The sequence below is a fragment of the Xiphophorus maculatus genome, chromosome 23, assembly GCF_002775205.1.
Source record: "Xiphophorus maculatus strain JP 163 A chromosome 23, X_maculatus-5.0-male, whole genome shotgun sequence".
Taxonomy (NCBI): domain Eukaryota; kingdom Metazoa; phylum Chordata; class Actinopteri; order Cyprinodontiformes; family Poeciliidae; genus Xiphophorus; species Xiphophorus maculatus.
In genome coordinates, this window is record NC_036465.1 from 16073100 (window position 1) to 16097337 (window position 24238).

The 24238-nt window shown below is 38.8% G+C and overlaps 1 protein-coding gene across 5 annotated transcripts in view; it reads left to right on the forward strand.

Annotated features, from left to right (window-relative positions):
* The window catches only part of kcnip1 (potassium voltage-gated channel interacting protein 1), a 46381-nt gene extending 22149 nt beyond the window's left edge, over positions 1–24232 (forward strand). For 2 of the 5 annotated variants that reach the window (XM_023329102.1, XM_005810867.2), the window contains 6 exons: positions 20880–21004; positions 21354–21572; positions 21683–21790; positions 21913–22017; positions 22877–22939; positions 23345–24232. In XM_023329102.1, the coding sequence (XP_023184870.1) occupies positions 20880–21004; positions 21354–21572; positions 21683–21790; positions 21913–22017; positions 22877–22939; positions 23345–23392 (668 nt within the window). In that variant the 3' untranslated portion in view covers positions 23393–24232. Of the gene's footprint in view, positions 1–3498; positions 3728–20879; positions 21005–21353; positions 21573–21682; positions 21791–21912; positions 22018–22876; positions 22940–23344 lie in introns of those variants that run through there. The other 3 variants (XM_005810870.2, XM_023329103.1, XM_005810868.2) reach the window with 3 other exon arrangements.
* The last annotated feature ends 6 nt before the right edge of the window (positions 24233–24238 follow it).

The window sequence follows — 24238 nt, forward strand, 5'->3', positions numbered from 1 at the left end:
CAAAGCAGGATAGAGCGACGTGCGAATGTGTTGAGACTCAAGATGAAACGGAGCGCAGCCGAGAGGCGACGAAATTATTTGGTAGCTGGTAAATCCAGACAGGGAGCAACGGAAGAGGAAGCAGAACGGAAGCAGAGTGTGTTTGTGTTTCGTAGCGGATGTGGTCGCACTCTCCAGCGCTGGGTTCCCACAGAGTCCTCAACCCTTGGTTGTTCTGTCTGACCGTGGTCAGTGAATGTGTAACATGTATGTGTGACCATATGTGCGCTTCTTTCTGGGTTTGCGAAAGCATGTGTGCATGTGGGCAGGGTGAAAAAATTGCGTCCTACTGCTGTCCGTTCTGGCTCTCTCTCACGTGCACAAAGTCGAGAATTCATGAGCTCATTTTTCACAGCAGCAGATTGCAGATTTTTAATTCACCAAACCAAATCGTTTCTGACTAATTCCCTTTCTGGCATCATTACAGTGACACTTGGTTCCTGATTCCATCGCTGAAAGATGGTGTCCTGGTCGTGAATAGCTGCTACATTTGCAAAGACATTATTATAAACAGATGGCTTTAACTAGTGTGTCAACTCTACAAACTGGCTACTGAAAACTTAGCTGTGAAAGCAGACATGTGCTTCATTTGTAAAAAAATATTTAGAAATCTGAAACTGTATTTTGAGTCTTTGTTGCACAGTTTGCATACGGAGGCAACATTTCACATCTTAAAATGTCCGGCTACAACAAGGCTTCATATTTGGGCTTTCAAATGAATATCATTTACTGGAAAACATGCAAGACATTTTTAAAATCCAATGCATGTTGTAATTTAAGAAGATGAGATTTTGACAAAAATCTTCCATGTACAGAAGATATAAAAACACACAACTCTGACAAAATTAGGATGTGTGATGCAAAAACAATTTCTTTCATGCTTTTCAAACCTTTTCCCACCTGTAGTGAGCCATTAGTTTTGACGTTTTTCTGTCGATGGATCACATCCAGGTTTTTAAAAGAGTTTTAATGAGCAAAAATTAGAAAAAGGAGCAAGAGGAAAGACAAATGGAGTAGCCTACATTTAAACTCAAACAGGTTGTTGTTCTTTCGCTGAATTTTGTGTCTGACATTCACACTGTCAGGAACCTCTGGTGGCAAATTCAATGAAGCAGGATCTGTGATATGCATAAGCAAGGCATCTCGACATGCTGCATAATTGCTGTAGTTGGTAATTTTAATTCATTTAGGATTATAAGGGTATGCCAAAAGTCAAGTGGTAATCCCAAAATAATTTAACCCAGCGGGGGGTCCATGAACACACAGGCTGATCCATGACCTACTGTGATTTACTTTTTCCACATTTTATGCTGTAGTCTTATTCCAAATTGCATTAAATTTATCTCTTTCCTCAGAATTAGAATGTCCCATGATGAACACAGAAGTTTATTTTTTATTACTTTTCTTTTTTGCAAATCCTATTTGCATTAATATTCACAGCTTTTGCCATGAAGCTCATAACTGAGCTGCTTCCTCTGATCATCCCTGAGATGTTTTTGCAACTTAAATGGAGTTTAAGTTTTGGTTATTTTGGCCTACTTTGTGTTGCTGGTTCTGTTTAAGTGTTTTATTGATTTTACAGGATTGTCAGTCATTACATGTGACTGTGGCTTTTGAAATTGTACTCAGCTTTTCAAAAACAAGTGGTTTACCACTGTTAATTGATGATTTGATTAATCAAAAGGTGGCAACATTTCTTTGGACAGCAATGTTATAAAAATTTTATTTTTCTTTTATAAATGTGATCATTGTTTGAAAATTACATTTTGTATTTACTCAGTAATAATAAAAATAGGTTAATGAATTATATATTTCGGGTTTTTTTAAAGTAAAAACAAAACAGTTGTTTTGTTAGTAAACAGGTAGATCATTTTTGCAGCACTGCATGTCCTGTAGAAGAAGGAAACATTTGAGAAATTATAATTTTCTCATTTTCTAAATCTCAAAAATCCTTCTTTTTAATAATGGTGTTTGTATCTTTCTTATTCAATGTGAATGTTGCAGACCCATTCATGGCTGCACAACTCTCTGATGGCAGATGCTCCCCCCAGCAGGACAGTGCATCCTTCACACTGCAGAAACAGCCCCGGGAACAGCATGACCAACATGAAAAAGAGCCAGAGATGTTGACCTAGCCTTTGGCGTCTCCCCTAGATCCCAATCTGATTGTGTAATTCTCTCAAAGCAAGTCCAATCCGCAGATCGGCCAGAAAGTCCATGCCAGGCTCTATAGGACTTCCTGGACACTGATGTAAAAGATTTACCCATTAATCTAACATCCTGGGACATAAACTGGGCTCTAATAGTCATGCCCTTAGAGATTATTGTTAGAATTTTGAAAACATTCATACATTATGTACAATAACACAAAATAAATACCAGAAGTTAATCTGAGAATCACGAATTCTGTTCTTCTCACTTTACAATCATTCTCTACTTTTGTTGTTCTGTCGCATATTAGTTGAAGTTTTTGGTCATAATGAGGCAGAACATGGAGAAGTTGAAGGGGTATGAACACTTTCACATTGTGTTTGCAGTAGGAGCTGCATTCCAGTTTCTGTGGACTGTAAAAAAAAAAAAAATTCCGACTTGTGTGTTTAGCTTTTACTGTCATGAGCTTAACACTCCTACTATATTATCTGATACTTGTCTTGATCCCCCTATTTCTGTCCTATTTAATGTCTCAGCAGCTTTCTCTTGCTCTTAATCCCCCTCTCTTCTCACATCCTTGACTTTAAGCATTTCTTTCTTTCCTTTTTTTTCAGCCCATCTCTCTTTCTTGCTGTTTTTTTTTTTCTGCCTGGGGAGTCAATCCACCACCAGGCACACATAAACTCCAGGTCCCTTGATTTGTCTCGCTGATGTGCATGAGAATGTTGGGGCATCGTGGATGAATGAGCAGGAGTGACGGATGGAGGTGATGGAGGTGTTGATAGATTGAAGTGGCCTTTTCATAAAGAATGCAGCCAACAGTCAGAGACTTCTATAATTTACGTCACAGCCGCATGTTTTTTTATTTGTCACCCCACGGTTTATAGCTTCCTCTCTAATCAATATTCAGTGCTGAATTTATCTGCATATTTGTTTTCCATCAGAAGCTAACAGGTGCTTTTAGGTGGACAAATGTAATGGGAGTTGGGGTGTATGTTGTTCTTATGCAGAGTGAGTCACTCAGTATTATCATATCAAGGGTACACTCATATTAATTTATAATTTAGTGAATCAACATCCTGCTGATTTCATGCTGAATTACTGATGCTCTCCTCTGGCAGTGGGGCTTGTGATAGATGTATGGAGAGCGGGGAAAAAGGGGAATGAAGGAGGGAAGGAGAGAACAACCCCTGATGAAAAAGAAAGAATGGGGAGGGGTGTGAGGAGAAAAAGGGGTGAGAGAGAGAGAGAGCGCGCGAGAGAGGGCGAGGAGGAGCGTTGCGAGACGGAGAGAGAGAAAGCATGAAAGGATGACGGGGTGAGGGTTTATGCTGAGAGCAGCCAGTGAGAGAGAGAAAAGGAGGATGAGTGGAGGGAAGGAGGGCGCGGGAGTGTGTGCTGTAGCCGTCCGAACACGTGACGAAGAAATATAGACTTGAGCATCCAGACGCACTTGTTTCCACAACGACAGCTGCAAACATGGGGGCTGTGGTTGGCACGCTGACCATGCAGACCAAGCAGAGGAGGCCATCCAGGGGTGAGGAAGCGCACACAAACACAAACGCATGCATGCACAATCTGTCACCCACACACAGGCAGAAACCCATCCATGCAGCTAAATATTTCTGCAGAGAAACTTCAGATTTCCCCCTCTTTAAAGGTAAGACACCTAAATATAGAGTGTGGATATGCAAGCAGCACTGTACAGATTAAGAACTGGTGTTTCTGTTAAGATAAATGAGAATAATAAAGTAGAAACAGTGCATCTGTTTATCCAACAGTGAAGTTTCAGTTTGACAACGTGTTTGCAGATGTTTTGCCTTATTTTACAACAAGAAGACTTACGTTTCTCACTGCATTTAAACATATTCTGATCTAATGTTCTTTACTCTAAATGTAACTATACTTCATTTACTGTCAGTATGCATCTGCTGGCAAACACATCCCCATAACTCTGTGGGCTTTTGATTTGCAGTGTTTAGGCACTGTACTCATCAACACCAGAATTAAAAACTACTAAACACAGTTATTACACAAATTATTTGCCAGAATGGTTTCCAAAATCACTGAATTATAAACATCAACATCCACACTTGTAGTCAAACCAAAAACACTGTATTGGCTTGGCTATACCAGCAGGTGGCCTTTACATTAACTTTATTTGTCATAAATCAGATTTTCTGAAGTCCCAGTCAGAACACAACAAGAATGACCCCCAAGATTTGAAATTAGACAGAAAATGTTGGAGCCTGGAGTTCACAATCCAAAATACCTGCCACACATATGAACCACTGTGAAAGCTGCAGATGTTTGTTTTTTCCCCAACTCTTCTGATCTTTTGCATCTCATTAAACCTCAGGTACAAGTAGTGCAGCATGTCATCTATCTGTCAACATGGTCTGTTAGTGTTTGAATGGAAAAATTAATGAGTTCAAGAAATTTAATCCAACTGGTTTTTCAAAAACTCCCAACTAAATTTTGACATTATCCCCAAATCTGAGGTCTGACCTCCAAGGCAACTTGAATGCAACATAGCGTGACATCAAAATTCAGAACAAGATCCTGAGCATGGCTAAACATTGTGCAATGTTTTAATTTGCTTTCTTTTAACGGTTATGATTTCCTCATGTTCTTTAATGGCTTTAGGAAAACTGTAGAGCTTTTTTAAATTAGGACCAAACGAGATAGATATATGTAATGAGCTACAACAATGTCATCACTGTTGTAGTTTCTAGCACTGAATGCCGTGGTTGACCTGTGCAAAGGGGCAATTTCTTTATTCAAAAACTGCTGTCACAATTTTCTATCTTTTCATGTTTAAAAGTTCTTTTGAAAAAAGAAGTTATGTGTTGCTAATCAGGATGAAATGAAAGACTTTGTGGTACATCAAGTCTGGTCATTTCTTTGAAAAATGGCTGTTGCATTTGATTTGCTCTCGTTCTCAGTAGTGCATGTATATTGGGATCAAGGAAGTGGAAATCCCTTTGTTCTGCTGGTAGTGATGTCAGCATATTTCTTTTTAACGGATATTGTTGGATCAAAGTCACCCAGGAAGGACGTTTCAATAAAATTTGAGAGTGTAAACTGTGCTTTAAACTTTACTTTTCCAACTTGTCGCTTACATGTTTATAGAAACAACTTACAGGGAGTCAATTTAAGATAAGTTCATTTTAATATCTCCCTTTCGCATAAGCAAAACAGCAGATGTGTTAGCGTCTTAGTTGTTTGCTGTTTCTGCCGCTGCTTGTGTTACTGTTGCACGAAGTTGCAATGTCCTTCATCTACCACTAGGGAAGAGGTGGGATAGTGCAACTTCCTCTCCTAATGTCTGCGTTCTTGCTTCTCATTAGCATTGTAGGACTAAATATTTCACTGGTCTGAAGACCAAGTTGCAGCATTCAGGTGTGATGGTTAATGGAGCTCACTATGTGCTGAAGAATCCCCAGTAAGAAGTGAAACAACGACCTGGATGAGTGTGTGTTACTCTATCTGGCTGTGTGCACGGATACAAGCGTCAGTGCTGGTAAACACACATGTCGGAGGTATTTGTCACTCTGCTCACACTCTTCTTCTCTGTCTTGCTGTTACCTTGGAAGCATGGTAGCCATGGCAACAAAAGATGTGGGTTTTGGGGCGGGAGGGTTCGGTGGGGGGTGGAGGAGGTGATGAGATTGGGGGCTTTCCCTAAGTAAGCAAAATACACTGAACGACAGACGGATTTCTGCAGTTTAGCCTTGAAGTGGCATCCTCTCGTAAAAACCTGTTGCTTGTGAGAGAACGCTTTTTTGGCCTCGTTGATTATTTTGATAAAACTCACATAAACCTATGCTCATAAAATATTGAACAAGTCCAAACTGGTAGCAATAATGAATGAGCACAATAAAGCCGGGGGATCAGTGCCAGAACTGAAATATCTTCTGTTAATAGTGAGCAGTCATTTAAGCTTATGTCTCCAGGCAGGCTGTTATCAGCTTTCAGTCCAAATTAGACCACACAGGATATTTTCCAAGTGAGTGCATATGGCTGGTTTGATCTCTTGAATAAGCCCTTTTTTTCCCTCCTCCACCACAAGCCCAAACACCTTCCCTGAGGGTGTGAAAAAAGGGAAGGCGTAATTTGTTGCTATTTTGAAAAAAAAAAGAGGTGGTTGTAGAAACCCTCGCAGTGTGCAAAAGTGTGAAAGCCGACTCTCTGTGCAAATGAAAACAAGGCTTCTTATTACCCCCACATTGGTCGTGCGACAACATGACAGAACGGGTCATGAAGCTGGAGCTATTTGGAGGTTGTTTGTAATTCTGGTGTTGAGTTGTTTGCAGCTTTAGCTGTAGGGTTGGTGTAGCAGCAAACGGAGACATTATTTCTGTGGTGTTGGGGATAAGTTACCCAGAATCACAACAATGACCACATCTCAGACAGAGACAGTGTACGATTGTATTATTTCGAGATTAAAAGCCAGATACTCTGAGCTTTTTTATTATCTGATGCAGCCTGTTTTCCCCAACCTTTTCATCATGTTTTCTCAACCCCGTTTGGTTGTTGTAGCCTGAATTCCTCTCTGGAGAAGCTGTTGGTGAGCATTATCCTCACCTCCCTGGTTAATTTTCCTCACTTTATCCCTGCAGCAGAGCGTTTTTGCTCCTTCCATTCTCTCTTTTCTTTACTTGTCACTCCATACTTCCCTTCCTGCATTTTACTGTTTGCTTTTTCCTGCTTCCCGTAGTGTTTTTGTATTCCTGCATTGCTCTTTCTCCCTGTGGCTTCTCTCATTTCTTCCTTCCACTCCAATTTTTTCCCATGTTTGTTTCCCTTTATTTTACTTTCCGCCACTTTTCTGCTCACATGCTGCTAACACAATCTGCTCCTGCAGTCCTCCTTATCACAACACCTCTCCCCCTTTTTTTGTCATCCTTCTTCTCCTTGACTCCTTTTCCTCCATCACTCACACTCTCATTAACTGGTGGGAGTGCTTAGTAAGTCATCTTCATCCCTTGGCATCCCAGCAGTTTGTATTTGTGCACATGTATTCCTTCAGAGTTGAAGTCTAGACGTGTGTTTACTCAAAAATCAATATTGGCACGCTGCTCAGTGTTCCTAAATGGGCTACACTTGACTCACTCTTTCCAAACATAATCAACAGTGGCACACTAATATGTGAGGAAGTGGCATTGTGTGTACTTCTTTGTCTTGCACAAACACGCAAAGCTGCAACTACCCTCCGGCGCTTCAGTTCTCCTTCACGGGCTGATGATGTGTGTGTATACACAAGCAGGGGAGTGCAAATTGTCTTATTTGCATAATATTTTGGTTCTCAGTGACTCCTGAAGTAATGTGTTCAGCCTTTTAGTGTGTCTGTGTGAGCGATTCACTGGACTTTCCCTTAACCACCCAACAGGCCAGCCAGGAACTCCTGACTTGGATTTGTTTCAGTGGAAAACAATGCATTTCACTATACAGTTTTTGCCATATGGAGCACGATTATGAGCCCCAAATACTATTGCTGCAAATAAAATCTATTTTTACAATGCATACTGCGCACTGCCCAAGAAGCTCACGGCCAGAGAAGTTGCTACTTTCTTGAAGAGCAGCCCATTTCCGTGGGCCAGGATGGCAGATTAGGCTAATTCAGATTATGTAAATGACAAACTCTCTGGCAAGGATTACAGGACGCAGGATGAGAAGGCTGAGGAGCGTGGCATAGTGGAAAACTGAGAAGGAGGTTTGGCAGAGGGAGAGATAAGACAAGGATAAAAAATAGTAGCAAGCAGGAGAAGGGAAAATATGTGAGCTTTAGGTTGTGATATATTAAGCAAAAGGTTCTGCGGAAAGAGGAGGTTTTAGATTTTAGGGGTTTTAGAGCTGAACGACAAGCTTTTCTGTTTTTAGTCACTACAGTTTTTGTTAGTTTCTCAGTCACTTTGGTACATTTCTCAGAACAGAATTGAAAATTTCAAAACTGCGTGTTCAATCTTCAAATCATTGTCACTTGAGCACATCAAAAAAGCAATTTCTTATTTCTGTGAAAACATTGCTGCAAATGCTTTTGTAAATCCATGCAAGTGATTCTGTACAATTCTCTGCTTTTTCTGACAGTTTCAAATGCTTAAGTTCTGATGATCAAAATGATTTCTGTTGAATAATCCTAACTTCCTCAACAGTTAAGCATAAATTTGCTGCATAAGTCTTAAAAATGCTTAAACAGGATGCCATAATACACATTTCCATTAGACTTTTCTTTTAGATCTTTCCAGAATTGGTAAATTCCTCCCAGGTGATTCCTGGGTTTCTCCAACATAGGTTTGAAAAACCAGTGATCAAAACAGCACTGAAATATCACAACGTTATGTATCTAAGGGCAAGTTTAGAGTGTACATAACCAGGGAACAACACAATGTTACATTTATGATAGTGGAAGGACAAGAATTTGGGCAAGGTCAATCACTAGAAAAAAAAAGAAGAGGGAGAGGAGTGAGGAGGAAGAGGCAGAACGGGGCCAAGGACACGTGTCAGTTTCCATCACTCCAACATCATCAGGGAATGGTTTGCAACCCACAACAAGCTCCTGATGGAGTTCCTCTCGCCCTACTCTTCATTCCTTAACCACAAAGAGGATTTTTTTTCTCAGCTTCAGCATGGAGATGGAAAGTAAAAGAGACTGCTCTGTAATTCTTACAGCACAAGATGTACAGTTTTCCTTAAGGAGACCATCTTGTGTTCACATTTCTCTTTTCCTTTCTGAATCACTATGTCATGGTCTGACAACAAATTACAGTAAAAACATAAGATCTTTTGCAATCTCTTGCCACTGACCTCCCACAATTACAATTTACAATACTTGTCATCAAAACTTAAACCATAGTTTACATCAAATTATCCCTTCAGACCACACTGTTATATTGACAGCATGACTAATCCATTTGACATCTTTATCTGTACACAGAGAAACAAAAACTCATCATTCTGGGGCACTGGCAGGTTCACTGACAAGGATATTTACTTTTTAGAGATGAACTAAGGATTTTGAGACTTTTGCAGGTAATCCATGGTGTTTTGAGAAATGCACTCACTGTTTTGCAAATGTCAAAAATGACGCGAGAAATGCATCAAAATGACAGAAAAACTGTAGCTCACGTGGCAAATGAAAGGGTAGCTCTGATGTTTGCTTTCTAGGTTAGATTTATTTAAGCTCCTCTCAGGTCTGCAGATCTTGTTTCAGAGCCTGAATCATGCAAGTTTCTGAATCACACCTGTTAAATGAAAACCTTGTTAATTACCTGCAAGAACTCAGCATTTTATATATAAAGATGAGATTTCTGAAGGAGACACACTTTGCTTATAAAAGCTTATATCTCTTAATTGTGAGAATCAAATTGTAAAAACACTTCTAAGAAATTAGTGAAATAAAATGTTTCACTAAGAAAACAGGGCCTAAGAAAAAACATTGAAGTGTTTAAAACATGCACTGTGATGAAGGGCCAAGTTTTTCCCATTCTTGAGTTGTAGGATACACAAAAACCATTCCAAGGGCCTCGCATGGCCCCAAGCACTAAAGTCTGACACCCTTGGATTAACTGGTGAGGAATTTAATTTGTAGGATTGGAGGTATGAGAACCACTGAGACAGAAACATCAAATACATTAACTAAATGAAGAATGCAGTCTATGCGAAGGTTATTGGAAAATCCCTGCACCACTCGTGCTTTTTAAAATTTATCTTGAATATAATTGATTTTACCTATTTAACAGTCATTTATTTTACAGTCTGCAGCACTGCATTACAAGAATCCACATAACTGAGCCCATTGATTAAAAAGACATTTTTGTAAGATATTTTGAGCAGTTTATAGATATGTCTGATTCTGAAACTTGTTGAATATAGTCATTATTTAATAATTATTCTGTGGGCCTGTTAATCTTGGAAACATTTGGAGAGATGCCCACCTGTAAAACAAGCTGATGTCTAATATCATCAGTGAGCTAAACGTTGGTACAGAAAAGCTATGTGACCGACTTCTTTTCTTTTTTCTGCTACCTTAAAAAAGCAAGAGTCCCGTGCTTTTACCCCACGGGACTCATTCACCCATCTGAACTCGCAAGGCGTACAAATGTATACACTGATCACAGATTGGTTGGCAAAATGGGGTTAAGTATCCTACCCAAGGTCACTTTGACATGTAGCAGGGGAATCTGGCATCAGACTCTCTCCTTTCTGATTGCCAGACACCTTCTCTCCTCACCGAGCCACAGCCATCCCTTCTGATCAGCACTATTCTTGAACAAAACCTTTATGCTTTAACATGGTGATTCTCCTATGTGAATGGAGCACCTGCAAATAGACATAAATGGTGTATTTAAAAGCAATAAAAATACATTATGTCTGAAATTTTTAATAATATTGTATATCCTCATTGGTATTTATTGTTGTTCCACTCTGAAACTTTAAAATTAAAAAGAACATAATGAGCAAGATAGAAAAGCTCCCAAACTTGGGATCATGAATCATATTGAATCTCAAGCTTTGCAGCCAATTTTGTTGAAAAATGGTTCATTATTTATGTCTTTGAGTGCTCAGTATGGACCTATGTGATCAGAAATTTATTGCAAGAACTGATGCAATATAAGGGTTAGCATTTAATGTTCTTGTGGTAATATGTTAATTAAAACTTTTTTCTTGCTCATTTTGAACAGGCTGGGTCAAGACAAAACCCTGCTTTTGATTTTGCTGATGCATTTAAAGTTATATGAAGGTTGTAGACTTTTGTAGCTGAATGACTAGATTTGCATTGAACGCATAAATTATGCTACGGACTAACTAGTGATGATGAGCTGTTAATTTTTCACTTGACCAGAGTGATGACTGACAGAACAAATACTGGAAAACAGATTTTCTGTAAAAAATTTAATCTATTAAACCTAAAAACTTTCACTTTTTTGGCGCTGAAATCCATATATCGATTAACTCCCAACTAACTGTCTAGTTAGTTCTATTCAGTATATTGTATTTTATCATATAAAGATTATATATATTATATTTAGCTTAATTTTATTTTAGCAAAAAAGCACAATGATTTAATTATAATATTTTAAATGGAGAATTAGAAATTTTACAGCCAGGTACAGCTGTGAGCAATGACCAGAAGTATTTGTGTCTAAGTCAAGAGGACTGAAATTCCAGCATGAGAAATATACAAAAGAACAACTGTTATTTGTTTAAATGCTTTTTATTTTTGTCATTAAAAACGATACAAAAAATACAAGAAATAAAACAATTCCACACATATTTACACTAGGCACAGTGGGGGGCTGCGTGTGTGTGTGTGAGTGGCATGTCCTTGTGTGACTGGCATTTCAGCACTCACTCAGCAGTCTGTCTGCACTGTCGGAACATACCTGGCACTGCCAGGGTATGACCCTGGTGCATTTGCCACATGTGTATTTGTAGCAATCAACGCATCTCACAGTTGCACAATTGTTCCTGCATCGATGGTTGACCTGACACTTTGCCCTTTTGCCTGAGCTGGGTGTGGAAGGTTGTTGCTGAAGCAGTTTCTCCTTGTGTGCCTTCTTCTCACTCACATGAGAGTTACCCAACTCTTTTGCAAGCTCAACCAGGAAGTCCACCCGTCTCTCCTGCACCCCAATGCATGCCTGATACAGCACATGTGCATTCAGTGCTGCCATGTCAATCATGTTGTAGAACACCGCAACTGGCCATCTCCGTGTTCCTGCACGCACGCTGTACTCCCGCACCATTTGGTCCATCACATCCACACCGCACTTTGTTTTGTTGTATTCTGTGACCGTGTTTGGCTTCGTTCTGGTGGTATCCTCAGTCTCAACCACGCTGTGCATGCTGCTGAGAACGTAAACGGCCTTCTTCCTTTTGGGCGCATACACTGTCAGCGTGGCACCAGTGGTTGAAAACACCTGAGTGGTGAATTCAGTGCGATCCATCTGTCTAGCGGATTGAGGAATTTCCCGGCTTCTCTTGTTGACTGTGCCGAGGATAGTGGTTTTCCGGCTAAGCAGTCGTTGTGCAAGTGACAGTGATGTAAAGAAATTGTCCATGGTTACAGTTCTGCCCTGGTCCATGAACGGTTCCATCAGCCTCATCACTACAGTCTCGGACAGTCTCTCCCCGCTGGGACGACTGGGGTCCTTGCCAAGATATGGGAAGACATTACAGATGTACTGTGATTTCAAGTCGCAAGCCACCCAAAACTTGATGCCAAACTTGTCCGGTTTTGTTGCTATGTATTGCAGGAAACCGCAGCGAGTCTTTGATGGAAAAAGCTGTTCACCAATAGTGATGTGTCGACCAGGGTTGTTGGATGCGATGCAATTAGTGACAAACGATCCCCAAACATCGGAGATTGCAGCAAACTTATCGGTCTCCGCTCGCTCACTGCGTGTAAACATGTCATCAAAGCGTAGGTGTCGCATGATGTTTTGGAAGCGGTTTCGGGCCATAGTTGCAATGATCCTTGGGTTTCCCAGGTTTGCTGACCAGCTGTCACATAGTGATGGAACCTTGTTCACCCCCCGCAAGATAATGACTGAAATAAATGCCATTAGTTCCGGGAGATCCATGAACCAATCCTGCTGCTCCGTGTGACGTGCATGTTGAGTAGTCCATTCTTGAATGCTACGAAGCATGTCAAGAGTGATAAAACAGAGGAAGCTCTGAAGGCGACTCTGGATACTTTGTCTGGCCGTAGTGCTTGGCTCTCCATCTGTGGTGTACGGTTCTATTGGAGTGAAATCGAGATGTGTCCCGACTTGTTCTTCATGCCACACTGTGCCATCTTTCGCGGTCTCTGACGGCTCACTCCCCAAACGAGCTCTCTTTTTTGGTAGAGGGAGAGTCTCCTCATCTGCAAGATAAACAAAGTCAGTCTAAGTCTAAGTCTAAGTCTAAGGAACAATTGTGCAACTGTGAGATGCGTTGAGGCCATTACCAGGGTAATTATAAGGTAATGGCCTTATTTACAGAACAAAAGCGCCTGCTAGCTAAAATCCTTCAGGTCAGTCGACCCATCTCTGGGCTCCAAAGGTAGAAATGTTAAATGACCTTTCTCTGGTGTTAAACAGTTTGGTAGTTGATGCGCATTTACACAATTTCTCCCCATTTGGAAATTGGCATTCACATTTATCTAAATAGGCTTAAAAGTACGGCAGGGGAAGCTGCTCTGAGTTTTTGTTGCTCTACAAACATTTCCTTGACCTGGAAAAAGTTAGCTCACATTGCACCTGCTAACCTTAATAAAAACTGTGGCATCAGCAGTAATGTTTGCATTGAGCTGTGAAACTCCACTCATTTATCTAAATAGTGTCAGAATTTTCTTAAGGGAAATATGTTACTTTTGTTCGCAGTGGCAATATAATAAATTATTTAACAATGAATATTAATGTAGTGCAATACTGGTGCTAACAATAAAGCCTCCACTTTACTCATTTTTAAACCAGATGCCTTTAACTAAAAACCGTAAGAGCAGGTTTGTGTTGACACATAAGGCAACAAAACAAGTGCAGACCTGGAGATAAACCTGTATTTTGTGTGTTTTAATTGTTAAGCTATATGATTGATTGCAAGATTTCTAAGAGAATGAAAACAAGTACCTATTTGAAGCTACACCTGTTGGTGCTGTTTGTGCTGAAATCGCAACTTTGATTCATGTGATCCATCTCTAGTTTCACAACCACCTCTCACACAAACCCTTTTGTCTCTTTTTATTCTTTCTTCTATTTTTCTCAACATCACAAAAGCTCAGCTGGGATTTTTTTTTTTTTGTACATTTACACTTCCAGCTTCAGAATTTTCCAACACAAAAAAACATCCATCCGTTTACTGTCTGAACATGGTCGTCCTTGCGGGGTTGTGGGAGGGCTGGTGTCTCCAGTGGTCTTTAGGCGAGAGGTGGGGTACAACCTGGATAGGTCACCAGTTCCACACAAGCCAACACACAACAATCCAAGCACACTCATATCTGAGCACAACTTGGAAATAAAAATTAACTTGACCATCATGTTTCCATTCTCAGGAACAAATATCTGTAATTGAGACTTAGCTGAGTTGTAAGTTTATTCATAAGCTGTTACATATGATTCTAAGGCTGAAATGGTTCCTTGTTTATCTTATAAAACATTATGTTTTTAATCTGTGGACAGGTTTGCCTTTCATGTGCACTGGTGAAACACAACTTTCATATTCATAAAAACTCAACAAAAGTTACTTTTCATCTTCATTTATTGAGTTGCATAACATTAAATATTCCAGCTACTTTAGAGGTTTTGACCAGGATCATCATCATGTTTATGTCCTATTATGAAAAAACATTTTGTTAATATTTTGGAAGGAAACTCCCAATAAATCTGCAATATTACACCCAGAGTCCCAGACACAATTTTTGTCAGGACAGCAATTTGCTCACTTCATAATTACATGTAAATCACCATCTCAGTGTAAGTTTTAACTGCAGAATTGAATACTCTTATCTGTTTTTATCCTGCATGGACTTTAAGTACTTTAGAGCAAATCGGTGGCTCTCAAGCAGCTGTAGCACTTCACTGTCAGCAAGCAACTACCGGTAATTCCTTCAGGGCTCAATAGTATAATCAATGCCACACTAAGTCAAATCTGTAATGCACAGAGTAGCATTAACACACCTGATGGTTATGTTGATAGAAAACCTCCCACACCTGGCGACATCTGTATTACAAATGTTTGCAAATATTCTATTTTATAATTTAAAAGCAACAAGTGGTTATAAATTAGTTGGACCTTTTTTATGTCCTAATCAGCAGGGACTTGCTTTGGTCTCTTTATAAAAATCAAAGGTTCCTTTCAAGTTAAACAACCTCAGCAGGTGAAACAAAATACAAGGGAACTATTTTGTCTAAAATATCTCAATGTCTGATCTACTGCTAACAGCTTACTGAGATGGACTCATTTTGTGTTGGCTTTTCATTTTGCAGCACATTAAACTGCGTTCAGCCTGGTTTGTCCTCTAATAGGGTGATATCCCCTATTATGTGATGTTAAAGGTTAGATTTTAGTGTCACGTCATATAAGATGTGACCCTTATATGATTCTGTTCTGTTTGTGGTAACTAATCTCTTAGACCAAGTGTGGCGCTCTGTGTTTTAGCATGCATTTTTGACTGCAGAGGTTATCTTCATCTGCTGTGTTTGTGCATCTTGTCAAATAGAAGAGTTGTTTAGTAACATCAGTTTACAATCTGAATGGGAGAAATGGTAATTGGCATTAAAATGAAGTTCACATTAATTAATATTATTTGAAATGTCTCATAAAATAAGATTAAATGTTAATATTTCCTCTAAATGAAATTCTTCTTAGTCTGCAGCTGTGAAAACTCTGCGGTGCAGCAGAGCCCCCTGCAGGCAGCAAGGTGAAAGCTTCACTTGAGTTTATTTGGTTCCTTTTATCATTAACATTTTCATGTACTCATTTGGCTGAAGGAGCAACTTACAAGGGTCAAGCTTCAAAACAGTGAGATACTGTCAGACTCCAGCAGGATGAAACATGAAGATTATCAGTGAGTGTCTTTATAGGCTGGTGAATGAAAACGGCTGGCTTGTTTGTAGAGATGGATGCAAAACAAAGTTCCTGCTGAACAGAAGGTGGTGGAAATTAGGTAGGTGTGGGATTTGTATTGAATGTATTGCTGTACTTTACTGTAATTATCCAAATTAACTACGGGAATACCACTATCAGGGTAGTACATAGTCCTACTTACTTATTGCACACAAGTCTTTATTCAGACATAGGCATACAGTGCCTTCCCAAAACTTTTTCACATTTTGTAACAGTGTATCCACAAACATCAGTGTATTTTAAAAGAAATTTAAGCTATACATAAGGAAAGACTAGAACATTATTCTGAACTGAAAGGAAAACAAATACACGGTTTTCATTTTTTATTAAGAAGTACAAATTAGAGAATTATTGTGTGCATTTGCATTAGGCCTGCTTGAATCAAGAACTTCTGCAGAACCTCCTTTTGTTGCAATAAAAAAATATAGATTGCCATTTTTCTCCATTTGTCTTTGCAAACTGGCTGAACCTCAGTCAGTTTGGATGGAGAAAGTGCTTTTATCTGAATGTTGGTCTGGATTGCAAGTCCTCAAGGGCCGGTGTCCTGCTACCTATAGATGCTCCCTTGTCCTACACACTTGAATTAAATGGTAAAACTGCCTCATTAGCATGCTGTCAAGCTCTCTGGAGATCTGCTAATGAGCTAATATTGGAGCCAGGTGTGCTGAAGCAGAGCCACCTAAAGGTTGCAGAACACTTTGAGGACTGTAGTTTGAGCCTACTGATCTAAACCATCGAACTGTGTGTTTAGGGTCTCTGTTCGACTGGAAACTGAACCTCCCGAGTCTCAAAGTTTCCCTCTATGATTGACCTGTTCTTAGCTCGAGACATTTTCCCATTAACTCTGACTAGGTTCTCTGGCACTGCTGAAGAAACATATTCCCGTAGCAGGAAACTGACTCCACAATGTGTTCAGGCTGAAATGCAGTGTTGGTGTTTCTTCAAACTGAACGTTTTGCAAGTAAACCAAAACAATTAAATGTCATAAATGTAAAATCACACTCTTAATCAAAGCTACTTTAAATATCTAGTTTAATTTAGCAAAAACAGATCCAACTGGACTTGGTTTTCATGTTTGAAGTATTTTAAATAAGTCATGGGCTTTTCCAATCCAAGATTACAGCTTGAGCAATGCCTGTGCAAGATGTTGTAGATCTACCATAAGCTTCATATTTTGGAAACAAATAACTTATCATAAAATAAGCTGTTGGTTTGTTTATTTCTCTGAGACATTGGCTGGATGTAAAGCTTCAAACATTGACGGTGTGTTGGTTTGTGCTGCCTCCTGCTGGTGGTTAGAAGTTTCATGCTGCTGTTTTCTTGCCTGTTTAGATCGACCCCATAACTTCTGCAGCTCAGTCAATTTAATAATTCACCAGGTGTTTTGATTTATTTTGAAATGTAAATACACAAGACTTGTATTCAGCTTGTTTTGTCAGAAATGTCACTTTGCTATAAAATAGTTTCTGCTCAATGAAGATGACCGTATGTAAATGGGAAGCAATTAATCTAGTGCTGATCTGTTTGAGAACACGCAGAGAAATAATCCCATACAGCTGATTATACATCAGTATATCAGCTGTATCCCATACATCAGTGTGACTGTGCAGAACAGAGAGGACCCTCCAGTTAAAATACAGCTCCAAGCAGTGAAGGACACAGAGACTGTAATACGACTGAGAACAAAGGGTTGAGGAGGACAGAAAGAGAGTAACTGGGATGGAGAAAAGGTCGGGACATGGGAGGGAGACGCTTCGGGGACATGGAGAGATGAGGGGATAAAAAGAAGCAGAGGAGTGCAGATGTTTCTGTCATAGTGCAGCAGCCTCATGGCGGCTCAAAGTTCATGGAGGCTGTTTCAAAGTTACTTATTCTTGGTTATCATTATGTGAAGCTGTCATTAGTAAGAAATCAGAATGGAAGGAGAGGAGCAGAGGGACAACAGCTTACAGACGATAGCCATCGTTCTGCTGTGTTGTGGTGCCGCCAAACTGCTGCACCTGCTGGGAGTCATCGCTGTGGAGGGTGAGTTTTACTACAGCTGTAATCCAAGAATAACAGTTTCAACACTAAGTTTATGGAAGAGAAAGATCACAAAATGAATAAACAGGATTAATTGTACTTCTTGATCTATGGCTACTTCTTAGCGTTGGTTATTCAATTGTAGCATCTGAACGGTTGTGTATTTTCTGCTCTTTGCTTCAAAATTTTGCAATGACTTAATTTCTTTGCTATTGTTTTGTTTCCCTTATTCCTTTGTAGCATTGCAAACAGCTGACATTGCATAGCAGAGGATATATATTGTACTTTTGATTAAACTCATTTGTCTGTGAAATAAACAGTTGAATGTAAACACATGTATTTATGTATTCAGTCATTTCATGGCGTTATACTTATCCTCTAATTAAAATCCTATTTATCAACTTATATAAGAGAACACTGAACACTATTCATTCCACACAGATGGCACAAAACATCAACTCTGTCAGTCTAATCTATTTTGTACGTCTGAATAATATAGAATGAAGAACTGCTTGATTTGATTAGATCCTCTGCAACACATGCTGCTACTGTTATGCCCAGGACGCTATGTCAAAGATAGAAAATAATTGCTGCAAATTCATTTTTGGAAGATATAATGATCTTAGAAAGAGGACATTCCACATAGTGGTTGCTTTAATTCAGGAACAAACTCTAACTGTGAAATGATTGTATTCAAACTTTTGCTAAGTAGAATGAGAGTATGGATGTGTCAGTCTCGTGTTGCACGTTGTAATGTTTTGCATGAAAGTGATATGCTTCAAAGGGTTTTGTTGTATACTTGCTCTTGCTTAGTGTGTCTCTTTCTAACTGCAGTCCTTGGTAAAGATACCATAAAGTCTGACTTCCCTGCTTAATGAAGCTTGTGACCTTCAGCAGCAGGTCAGAGAGTCGAACAGATTCAGGGAGGAGACATTAGAGGTGATACAGTAATTTAGGTTCTGTTAAGCAACAAATGTTGCGTTGTTCAGGAGAGTTATAGCTCAATAAAAGGATGGCTTATCTTTACAGCGTTGGGTTTGTAATAGTATTTAAACACTCAACAGGCTCCTGATCTGAACATCTGTAACATTAACTTGGCTGTTTTTAAACTGGAAGTAAAGTTCAAACCCAACTTTCTCGAGATGTATAAAGGGTGTAAACATTTTGTGCCTGGATTTTAATTGTTTAACTGGTGACTGTGATGCAACTCAGAATAACTGTAGCTGCACTGCAACCTTGTCCTCATGATTTATTGGGAGAACGAACTTAGAGAGGCGCTGGAGTAATGAGGCTTTGCAAAGCCCTAACGGTTTTCCCACAGATATATAAATGTCTCAATTTCAAAACTGCCAATGTTTCAAAGTCTTGATTGCAAAGAACACAATGAACCTGAAGCTACACATTAATCAAAAGCTGAAATAAAAGGTTCTGATCGCATTTTATGCTTCAAATCCACTGCTACTAAAACTATCAGATTAAATCAAAGCAATATCCACATCCAGAAGTAAAGATTTTATCCAACTGATGCTGAGATCTTATATTTTGAACAGAGCTTCCAAGAAAGTAAAAAAGTTATTTTCTCTTATGTTAAATTACACCATGCAATGTTTTCTAACCCATGTTTGAAGACTAGAAGTTTTATTTATGGGGGTTTCTGTGCCACAGTCCTGCAGCCTTAAGACCCAGTGGAGATATTTTATGTAAGGCAGATACATTTCTAATATTAGATCCTCACCCTACGCTTCTGTCTCTTCGACATCATCTTGAAAGGGCCTTCATTAAACATCACTTTTTATTATCTAAACATCTCAGAGATTTCTTCCTCTTTTTTTGCTTCAGGCTTTTATTACTTCCCATTATGACCACTTTATCACATTCTGAATTTTTATTAGCACTTCTAATAAATTATGCACAGTTATAACAGTATGCATAATTATTACTTTGCAGATGGCTAAGGGGTCTGAGAGCTGTGAAGATAGGTTTGTTAGAGAGAAGAGATGGAGGGAAGGTATTTGATTTTATGCTGTGATGTTCACCTTTAGCCATGTGTGTGAGAGAAGTCAGTGGTTTGTCCTTTCTCCCCTCCCCTGCAGCGAGGTGGATAATGAGTTGGTAATGATGGGGCCCAACAGAGGACGAACACAGAGCTGCTGATCTGACCTCTACCTCTCTGCAGCGCCATGTCTCATCCTCTCTTCTACTGATTAACTGGAAGAATTTAATGAAAGCAAAATAAGGCTCCACAAAGGATGAGCTCACTTTTGAGGATCATGTTGGTCCGTTGCATATTATATATAGTAGGATGTGACAGAAGATTTTTATTTATTTTTTGGTAGAGTGGAGAGATCTTAAGTTTTTTTAGGCTGTGACGGTGTGTTATGACTGTAAGCATGGAAGACATGAGAGTTTATCTCTATTGTTACATTGTTTTCACTGCAATGCGGTGATTCAAGAATTTATTCCCAACTAAATCAAGTCTTTATGTAACAATAAATGAAGGTAAATATAAATCTAGATCTTGATTTTTTTTTGTCATTTATGCAATTTTGCTTAAGTTTTTTTTTCCCTGAAAGTAATTTAAAAAAGAAAAAAGTAATTTAAAAAAGAAACAGAATAGTATAACAGTATACAGTATAACAGTATGTATATAGGCTGTGGAACAAAGGCTGTGGAGCACACACACACATATATATATATATATATATATATATATATATATATATTGAAGCATATATATATATATATATATATATATATATATATATATATATATATATGTGTGTGTGTGTGTTTTTCTGCTCTCTGTAATAATAGGATAACTGATAAACAACCATAGACAAGCAAACTTCTAGTGGCAATTAAATCAACATGTGTGTTTTTGGACAGTGGGAAGAAGCTGGAGTACTTGGAGAGAACACACACATGCATGAGGAGAGCATTCAAACTCCATCCAGAAATCTGGACACTACAAAATGTGGACATACAAAATGTATAGAAATTATATGATTAGCATTGTAATGTTAACTGGAAGTGTTCCTCTTTCTGTTTCTTTTCAGACAAAGCCGACGATGACTTGGAGATGACCATTGTGTGCCATCGGCCGGAGGGCCTCGACCAGCTTGAAGCTCAAACCAATTTCAGTAAAAGAGAGCTCCAAGTTCTCTATCGGGGCTTCAAGAATGTGAGAGACTTTACAAGTGCATGTTTATCTTCTCTAAATATGACATCTTCATTCCTGAAAACTATCATATTAGATCATTTTTTAACAAGCCAACAAAGATGAAGAAAGAGGTGCAAATTAGGTTAATGCTATGCAACAGAACAATAAAAAAATGTCTATATCAGAACAATAATTTTGTGTAAATTTACTAAAGTTATTCAACTGTATTACATGTATTGTTTCCTTCTTAATATATGTAAATATATTAAGAATACAGTAATATTGTATCCAGTTTGTCTTCATGTCTGATTCTTGTTTCAGGCACATCCCACTCACCTCTGTCTGTTTTTCTGCCCCTCTCTCCTCTCAGGAATGCCCCAGTGGAGTTGTTAACGAGGAAACCTTCAAGCAAATCTACTCACAGTTTTTTCCACATGGGGGTGAGGACTGGGCGTCACCTTTGCTTCTGTGTCGACTCATTTCGGTTTACTCACTGCCCCTTTTATCTGTTGCTCCAGATGCCAGCACTTACGCTCACTACCTGTTCAATGCTTTTGACACCGGACACACAGGATCAATAAAGTTTGAGGTTTGGGTTATTCCTTTCCACAGCTCTGGCTGGTTGTCACCATGTGAAGGTGTTTCCCCTCTCTGTGGTTTTACAGTTTGTGATTTCATCTTTGTGTCTGTGTTTCCCAGGACTTTGTTACAGCTTTATCCATTCTCCTAAGAGGTTCTGTCACAGAGAAACTCCAGTGGACCTTTAATCTCTACGACATCAACAGAGATGGATACATCAACAAGGAGGTTCGCAATATATATATATATATATATATATTTTTTTTTTTTTTTCATCTTTTTATTTCAGCAGTGGGCTTTTACGCCTCAGACCTCTTTAAGTCTCGTCTTTTGTTGTTGTTTTTTCACAGGAGATGACAGACATTGTCAGAGCAATATATGACATGATGGGGAAATACACATACCCTGTCCTGAAAACTGATGCACCCAAACAACATGTGGATGCCTTCTTCCAAGTACGAACATTGTGACTTCTACATCTAAATCTACTAAAACACGAACACCGAGGAGTGACATTAACAGAAAACTATGCTTTATACATCTAGAAGTTAGGAAAAGTATACTTTTAGAGAGATGTCCAAACTAAACGTGATGCTATCCTCACAATTTTGTGTCATAATGTAGAAGTATTTTAGACATGCAGCGTCTTACAAAAGCACTAAGAATGTACACTTTTTCTAATGTCATGTTGTGTTAAAAACCACAAACTTTTCTGGGATTTTATGTGACAGACTAATACAAATTAGTACTTAACTGTGAAGTGACCAAGTGCTGAAGAGCCTCATGATAGCTCTGGAGTTATCTGAATTTAGGATTTCAATCAAAATATTTTAGACTGGCCCAGTCAAAGTCTAGACCAAAGTCCTATTAAGAGACTGTGGCTAAATCTGAACTTTTTGGCCAACAACTAAAACTCTCTAGTACAAAATTAATTCTCCGTGTCACCCAGAATGTGCTAGAATGGCCAAGTCAAAGTCCAGAGCTTGATAAAAATTAAGAATTTGTTGCAGGAGTTGAAAATTTATGCCAAAAGATGCTCCAATCCATTGTTTTCAAAGAATCTGCAAAAACATGGTGCAGCAATGTGCATTATTTGGAAAAATGTCATACATTTCAGATGGAATTGTAAAAAAATATATAAATCTTTACATATTTTCTTTCCACTTCACAGTTGTTGTGTTCATATAACTCATAAAATCCCATTAAAATATCCTAATGTCACAAAATGTGGAAATTTCAAATATTACTTTGGTAAAGGCACAATATATTTGCAACATCTCTGATTGACTTTAACGTGCATTCATCTGTCCACAGAAAATGGACAAAAATCGAGACGGTGTCGTCACGCTTGATGAATTCATCTTTTCTTGTCAAGAGGTAGAGTTCATCTTTCAAAGTATCTAAACTGAGAGACCCACACAGTCTTTGAAATTATTATTTCTAAAAATATTAAAACTCTGAATTTGTGGTTGTAGTTTTGTTTTTATCTCTAAAAACTGGATTTGACCATCTGAAATATCTGCACAATATTATCCCTCCAATTAAACTAACTTTACTCACCATTCATTAAAAGCTTCCCATCTTTGCAAGTCTCACTATAGTGGCTATTAATTATGGTCTTTGCTATCTTCCATATCCGTGTGTTTGTGTTGAGAGAGATCATTAAGATTTTATTACCTTATACCGCCCTCTAGTGGCTCGTGAAATGAATTAAAGGGTGATTGTTGGATGGCTCTCTTATCTGAAGTCAGCTTTTTAATTTCGTTTTTTTTTTTTGCACAGGATGAAAACATCATGAGGTCTCTGCAGCTTTTTGAAAATGTCATCTAAATGGCAAATGCCAGGAGGGAGTGGAGCAACAGATGAAAACACAGAGCAAGAGACGAGGGAAGAAAAAGGATAAGGAGAATGAAAGACGGACAAAAGTTTGCAGGAGCAAAAACATTAAAACCTCAGAGAGAAGCAAAACAAGGAGCTTTAACTGCCACTTTGGGTTTAGAAATGTATCTCTGCTGAACAAACCTTCACTGGTTTTTGAAATCCTCTTTCAGATTCATTTGGTCTTTCTCTGAGTGTCTACCTCGTCTCTGTCTCCTTCATTTATCACTGTTGTGGCTTACTTTCAGCTTGGACTGTATTTGTTTTGGGGTTTTTTTTTGCCACATTTGTGTAAATATGCAGCCAGTCTCTCCTTTGGGCTAGTCTGTCTCTTGTTTTGAACTAAAATGCAGCTTACAGGTGAACTATCCTAAGCAACGATTTGTTTACAGCATTATTTCTTGTAACAGTGCAGCAAAAATGAGCAAGTTTATGAAGCATGTAGGGCAGATGCCCACATTATACTGTATTTAGTGTGTATTTGCAAAGTTGTGGGCAGAACGTTTTGTCTTAATGCTTACATTTGAGAGCACATAACTTTGCAGCGCTGAACTAAGTGTCCGTTAAGATATCATAAGTCAGTTCCTGAGCGTTGTAACAACTAAGCTGTGTTATAGGTATTTAATTGTTGTTTTTGTGGCTTTTTCTTACTGTCTGATGTCTGTCTGTGTTTCTTATTCTGATACCTGTCTGTCCTGTTGTCTGAGTGGCTATAACTCTGTAATTATGCTGTCTGTCTTGATATCTGCTGAATAAAGAGCACATGGGTTGGCTTACAGGTAGAGAGCAACACATATG